The following is a 6705-nucleotide window of genomic DNA, read 5'->3' as shown; positions in this document are numbered from 1 at the left end:
CCCCCCCCCCCCCCCGAAAATTATTGTAGAAATAAGCAATATAATCCTAAGCAATTACACCAACTCAACAGATTTCAATTAAGAAATATGGGAATGGGAACATAGGACAGCAAGATGTCAAATGGGGTGCATGCATTTAAATATTCCAGCAGTAGTAGTTACTAACCCAGTCCTTAAACTTGCAGCCAATAATCAAACCAGAATTACTCTTAATGCAGAGGCTCAGCAAGGGACAAAGTAACAGCAAAAAGAAAAAGGTTCAAGACAGGGATTGGGAGGCATGCAACTGAAACCGTGGGTAGGGGAATAGATTTTATGCATTGTAATAACAATAGGGAAAATAAGAGGGGGGGGGGGGGAAGGGATAAGGAGAAATATGGAGAGAGAGAGAGAGAGAGAGAAGTTACCTTATTTCTGAGAGAGAAGGAGAAGAGAAAATACCATTCACAATGGAGGGAATAAAGAGCTTCACGATGGGGGGGGGGCGGGGGGAAGAGTTCTTGAGTAACAATGTTGTCTTCTTCTTTCATGCACTCATTCAATATCCTAATAACTTGGATTGCAATCTTAATTTATACTAAACTAAAATTAAAGATTCCTAATTGAAGTTTAAGACTCAAATAGAAATAAAATCTCCTACAACCTAGACTAATAGAATTAGAAAGAAAGTAAGACTCAAATTGGTAAGTCTTTACCTATCTAAAAAACTACCCAAAAATAAAAGATTATAAATATTCTCAAATAAAATCTTAAAAGATTCAAATAGCCTTGAACCCAAATCCGTAATTTTGATTCCAAATTGGATTTGGTTCTTGGTTCGGGCTTTGGAGCAGGTTTGGGTCAATCCATCGAAGTGCTCCTACATCAGAAACTGAAAAAATTGGAAAGTTCGGAAAGTAGAAACTAAAGACTTAGGAAACTAATCCTTCCTAAATACAATTGCTTGCTAGCTAAGAAAACTTATGAATCTTCTAGAAGGCTTGAACAGCTTCACGAGCTTTGTTTAGACCAATCAACACAAGAAGACAAAATCCTAGCTGTGCTGAAATCGATGGAAGCAAGTGGCCCTTCTAGAAGCACAATCAGCCAGCTCAAGGGGCTGGTCCTTGGCTGGCTTGATGGGCCAGGTTTGGGGCAGGCTGGTCTGGTTAGATGGAACCAGCAGCCCCTTTTGTCTTCCTCCTTTGGTAGTGCAGCATAGGGTCAACGACATCACTCAGCCTTATTCCAACTAAATGGGGTCAGCTACATGGATCCGAGCAAAATACAAAATATAAAAATAATAGTAAAAAACAAAGGACACTGCAACAACACAACTACTAAGCAATATTCCACCTAAATGGGGTCGGCTACATGGATCCTAGACCTCCAAGCATCTCTATTCGAGGTCATACTAGGTTAACAATCTAAACTATGCATGTCTTTCCTCACTACTCCTAGGATTATTTGAGGCTTGCCCCGGGATCTTTTAGTTCTTCCAATCTGAATCAAATCACTTCTCCACACTGGTGCATCCCAAGGCTTCCGTTCAACATGGTCGTGCCACCTTAGACGACTTTCTCAAAGCTTATCATATATCGGGGGAACTCCCAAATCAGCTCTACTATGGTCATTCCTTAATTTATCCTTCCTAGTTTTTCCACACATCCATCTCAACAGGTAATGTATAAAGTTTGAGCTTGCTATACTAATATAACATGCCATACTCATTGTTTCCACTTCTCAATTACCTCTATTAAATAAATATGGAATGCATGTCACTGATCATGATAGTTTGCTTAAAAGTTTATTACTGAACTTGCCTTTCAAGATATTGTTTTTGGCCACTCACCACAGCTTGCTCAAGACATTTCTAAAGATTTTCTATAGTAAAGGCTGATATGGAATCTGTTGACTACATTTCCCTCATGCTTGATCACAGATGTCATTCTTCAAGCAGTTCTATGGCTCTGTAACCAAGTCAGATTATGCTGCAATGCGGCTAGGATTTATCATGGTAAGATATTAAGTTTGTATTTTTTTCCGATAAGCTTTCTTTGGATTTTTGCAGATGCATGACTATAACGTACCTTCTCATCAATTCAGACCCACTGCCCTTTGAACCAGAATTTTGATTTTCATAAGTACATGATGCGGACACTTGAAATTGATTTTAAGAGAGTTGTTGGTATAAGGTATCCTTCAGAAGATGAGCATGCTTTACTTTGGGATACTAATTTGGGAGTAAAAGGACTAACCATAATAATGAACTGCAGCTGGTATTTGTGGCTGTTTGTTGTGATCTTCTTGCTGCTGAATGTTGAAGGTATTCAAAACACTTCACCAAACCTCCTCCTTCAGCTTTGCACCTCCTATCGCAGGAATAGATTTTAAATCCTCGCATTTGTGGGTTGCTAATGCAGGATGGCACACGTATTTTTGGTTATCCTTCTTACCTTTGATTGTAAGTGTATTCGATTCCAAGATGTAAATCATGGTATTTGTTCCTTGAGAGAACACAGAATCATTGATGTAACTGAATTTGCAGCTTCTACTTCTTGTGGGTGCTAAGTTAGAGCACATCATCACCCGTTTAGCTGAAGAAGTTGAAGAGAGGAGAACAGATGATCCCAGAGCACCACCAGTGAAGCCATCTGACAAACATTTCTGGTTTGGCAGACCTGGCATTGTTCTTTACTTAATACACTTCATTTTATTTCAAAATTCATTCGAGATTGGATTCTTCTTCTGGATATGGGTAAGTATTATGCTCTATACAGATTTTACTCCTCCAATGTGTATCGACTGAAATTTGACTCTCATTGGTGTCTCCAGTGTACCTACGGACTTCATTCATGCATCATGGAAAAAGTGGGCTACATCATCCCTAGGCTCATCTTAGGGTAATGGCTTAGTATACACTTCCAGTATCCAATGCATCTATCTTTTAACTGAATGAATACAAGAGCGCAAGACCACCATTCAATATTGATATATGTGATATCTATAATGTCATGGCTGCATTAACATGTCCCTTTCCCTTCTTATACTGACATATACCAATTTTTGGTGCAGGGTGGTTGTTCAAGTGCTCTGCAGCTACAGCACCTTACCTCTGTATGCTATTGTCACTCAGGTGAGCCTTTTCACCAATGAAATATGCTGGAAAATTTTTGAGATTTTTATTCCTAATCTTTTACACGCTGAATGAAGATGGGTAGCATGTTCAAGCTGCAAGGCTTGTTTGACGAGCATATGGAGGGGCGTATGGAAGCACTACAGAGTTGGGTTGAGGAAGGAAAGAGAAAAAAGAAACGGCCATTGTGGAAGATTTTTTCTCATCAAAGGACAGAGGGCGAGCAGTCCCATTCAATTCAAATGCAGGCTATGGCTAATCACACAGTCAGAGACACTTCTATTGCTGAGGACCCAGAGTTTGTCGTCGACATAATTACAACATCAGAACATTCAAACTCAAAACAAACTCAAAACTTATCTTGAGCATCTCCTGATAGCGATCCATCACTGATAGCACTTGGTTTCCTTTAATCAACTACTCACTTTCAATGTATACAATATACAAGAACAATCTCCCACAGGTAATATTGAACTTTCAAAGGAAGCAAATAGCTATTGCGGCAACTGAAGGTATCAAAATCGTTTACCAAGATTTCGATCTACAAATAGCAAACTATTAAACCAGCTAAAAGAAAGGCAAGGACATTTGTTTCGGGCGAACTTCTATAAAGCTTAAAAGTGCAGTTGAGTTAATGAATAACAAAAACAGCAATAGCCGCTAGCAAGTAAATAGCTAAAAATACCAAGAGCTGCTTGCAAATATGTATGGGGGACGGTTTTCCTTCAGCAGCAACGGTGACAAGAGGGATTCGGATGGTCTCCACCATGTCTCAAGGTATCTATAACGAATTGGTGGAATCGACCAAATTATATCAGTTATTGGTTGATCCTGTATCAGTGGATTGGTACGGACTAAGGGGATAGGGATAAATCCGTTGAATCTAAATCGATACATGCCAATCCGGATTGGTATTGACTGAGACCAATAAGGATTGAGATTCCTAGATCCTCTCTACGAGTCCGGATCAGATCCTATCCAAGGATGGTCCGTGATACGGTTGCTGTGCAATACACGTCCAATCAGAGATGGAGAATAGAATCCCGTTAAAATCTGTTTTATTATGATGCTTTCTATCTAAAACGGTTTCTGGAATCATATAATTCTCGTTCCATCTACAATCCCGCTCTCATCCACCCTCACCCTACCCTTCAGCCACACCTAACTCCCCTCCTGGGAAAATATCGTCCACTAACCAACAATGAGATCTTCCGCTAACCCATTACTCCAAAGATATTGAAGAATTCAAAACTCCAGAAACCATAACGAGAAAACGAAGCAGAGTCGAACCAACAGCATCCGGAGATAAATTTAAAACTCATTTATGCTATAACAATTGAAGAATAATAAAAGCTAGCAAAAAAACTGGGTTTCTCATTTAAGATACAGTCATAGGAGTTAAAATCTGCGAAAAGGGTAACCAAACAAGAATAGCCAGTTGGAAGTTGGCCTCATTAGTATTAACATTTCTTTTTCTTTTTCCTTTTTTTTTGGGGGGGTGTGGGGGGGGGGGTGAATCCTAGAGAGAAAGGAGTTGGCGCCATTAATGGACGAAATTAAACAGAAATTCTTAACTTTAGGTGCGTATGGCAACAGAACGATAAATTCAATATTAAACCTAAAAGATATGATTGCACCCCCCAAAATATGAAAGAAGAACCTAAATTCTGAAGGAAAGGAAAGGAAAGTTGGATACTCACGGGGAGAAAAAGCAAGAGACTGCGGTGGCAGAATCTTCTTCTTCTTCACATTCGCATTCAATCTCCGAATCTGCGACTGCAGGCAGAATTTGACCAGTTTTCAATAGAACATCTCGAAGGCGCAGCAGCATCAGCGCTTGGTCTGTGGAAGATAACAGTGGGATTCCAAGATGGTGATTTGGGTTTGGGTGGGAATGTTTTGGAGGCCAATCAAGAAAAGGGTCCGTCGCCGCTACTCTGAGCTATCGCTGGTGGAATGGGTCCTGTGGAGAAATAGCAACTTACGATGGTATTTTAGGTACTTCAAATTTAATAAGGACATTTTGATATTTAAAATAAAATATTGTTGCTGAAGTTAGCATATAGGGTATATTCCTTAACAGTGATTGATGGTAAGGGGTCTGATTCAGCTCTAAGGTTTCAGTTTCTCGGTTTTGTGTGGAGGGAGGCACTCTTTTTTGACCTTTTCGGGAGACATGTTGTAATTTGAAACTGGCAATACGCGCTTGAGTCGATGATCAATCCACCGTTCAATTCTTCTATAGATGGTGATCAGACTTGTGTTGATCTCTTCTATGCTGAGAATCATCTGTCAATCCCCACTTTGATTAACCTTGGCAGGTCATTGCTGGAAAATAGGACTTGGGGTGACGCATCAATGCTTCTCCTCCTCTCCTATCTTTTTCTATGTCTAATTTGGTGAAACAAATGGAGTGTTCTTATAATTGTGGCATTCTCCATGGAGTGGCTCTGTAAATTACCCTTTAGTTATTGGTACCTATTTCGGTTGATACCGATAAGATACCAATTCGGGATCGACTATGTCAGTCCAGATTAGTCAATATTATCCTTCTTTTTCATAAAAATTTGGTTTTTAACAATTTTACCCCTGATATCGATAAGATTATGGGTCTACTGGAGCTACCCACGTCGATGAATTAACCAAGATTTTGACTGGACACAAAATCACGGGTGCTCAATCTAGTGGTATTTTTATGGGGATTCTATCTATCGTCGTAGGATTCTTAATCAAAATCACTGCAATTCCTTTTCGGTTGATTGTAGGACGGATGGCCGCCTATAGGTGGTAGGGTAGGGTGGGTGGTGCCACTCAAATTGCGGCCAATCTTCCTAACCATGCAAGAGTTAGGCTTAGAGTGTGTGAAAACTCATCATTCCCAATCCCTGATTAGCTCGGTATTGGAATTGGTCTCAGCTGATACTGATACGATATAAGCGATATGACCGGTCCCATACCATACATAAAACCATGAGTAGGAGAGAAAAGAGAAGAGGAGGTGGTGGGTCTCACATATTGATTAAACAAATTGATAAAATATATGGGGAGAGAAGAAGAGAGATTTTGATAACAGAGGAAGATAATGGTTGTATTCTCCCATCACTTCTTGAACACGTGTTGCATAACAACCGTATTATGACGTTTAAAAACAAAATAAAATAAAATAAAATAAAATAGAACTATGAGTAAATATTTCAACCCCTTCGCCCTTTCCAATGGAAAAAAATTCGTAGTAGCCAAGTAGCTACAATCCCATGGGTAATAACCAAGGAAATTGAATCCCAAGGCAGATTTGAAAATACTCACTTAGGATGAGTTTTTCCACCCATACCCTCTGAGATTTCATTACCTTGACTGGTAGAAGCCGAAGGCAGCGGCCAAGTTTCGCTCCCTTCCAACCTGCTTAAGCTAGCTGCGCCCCTTTCCCGCTTTCCCGCTTTCCCAGCCACTTTTCTCCATTACTTTTTCTCCCCCTTCTCTCCTATCCCGGTTTAGGTGAGGGCACCCCACCTCTCTCTGTGCTCTTTCTTCAGGTGATTATCTCTTAAAACTTTGGTCAGATTCGTCATCGAGTCTTTCTTCCTCTTCTT

General features: G+C 40.0%; 1 protein-coding gene and 1 long non-coding RNA gene across 5 annotated transcripts in view; one reads left to right on the top strand and one right to left on the bottom strand.

Moving 5' to 3' along the window:
• Positions 1-3643, top strand: part of LOC122087533 (MLO-like protein 13) — an 11855-nt gene extending 8212 nt beyond the window's left edge. For 3 of the 4 annotated variants that reach the window (XM_042656694.1, XM_042656692.1, XM_042656695.1), the window contains 8 exons: positions 1922-1996; positions 2086-2174; positions 2256-2305; positions 2403-2443; positions 2528-2737; positions 2815-2882; positions 3055-3115; positions 3193-3643. In XM_042656694.1, coding sequence (XP_042512628.1) covers positions 1922-1996; positions 2086-2174; positions 2256-2305; positions 2403-2443; positions 2528-2737; positions 2815-2882; positions 3055-3115; positions 3193-3480 — 882 coding nt within the window. In that variant the 3' untranslated portion in view covers positions 3481-3643. The remainder of the gene's footprint in view (positions 1-1921; positions 1997-2085; positions 2175-2255; positions 2306-2402; positions 2444-2527; positions 2738-2814; positions 2883-3054; positions 3116-3192) is intronic. The other variant, XM_042656693.1, reaches the window with a different exon arrangement.
• The window catches only part of LOC122087534, a 9432-nt gene extending 4321 nt beyond the window's left edge, over positions 1-5111 (bottom strand). The window contains exon 1 of the long non-coding RNA XR_006142763.1: positions 4816-5111. This is a non-coding gene — a long non-coding RNA (uncharacterized LOC122087534). The remainder of the gene's footprint in view (positions 1-4815) is intronic.
• Between the last annotated feature and the right edge of the window lie 1594 nt (positions 5112-6705).

The sequence above is a fragment of the Macadamia integrifolia genome, chromosome 8 (genome assembly GCF_013358625.1).
Source record: "Macadamia integrifolia cultivar HAES 741 chromosome 8, SCU_Mint_v3, whole genome shotgun sequence".
In the NCBI taxonomy this organism is placed as follows: Eukaryota; Viridiplantae; Streptophyta; class Magnoliopsida; order Proteales; family Proteaceae; genus Macadamia; species Macadamia integrifolia.
This window is presented reverse-complemented; position numbering and strand designations above follow the sequence as displayed.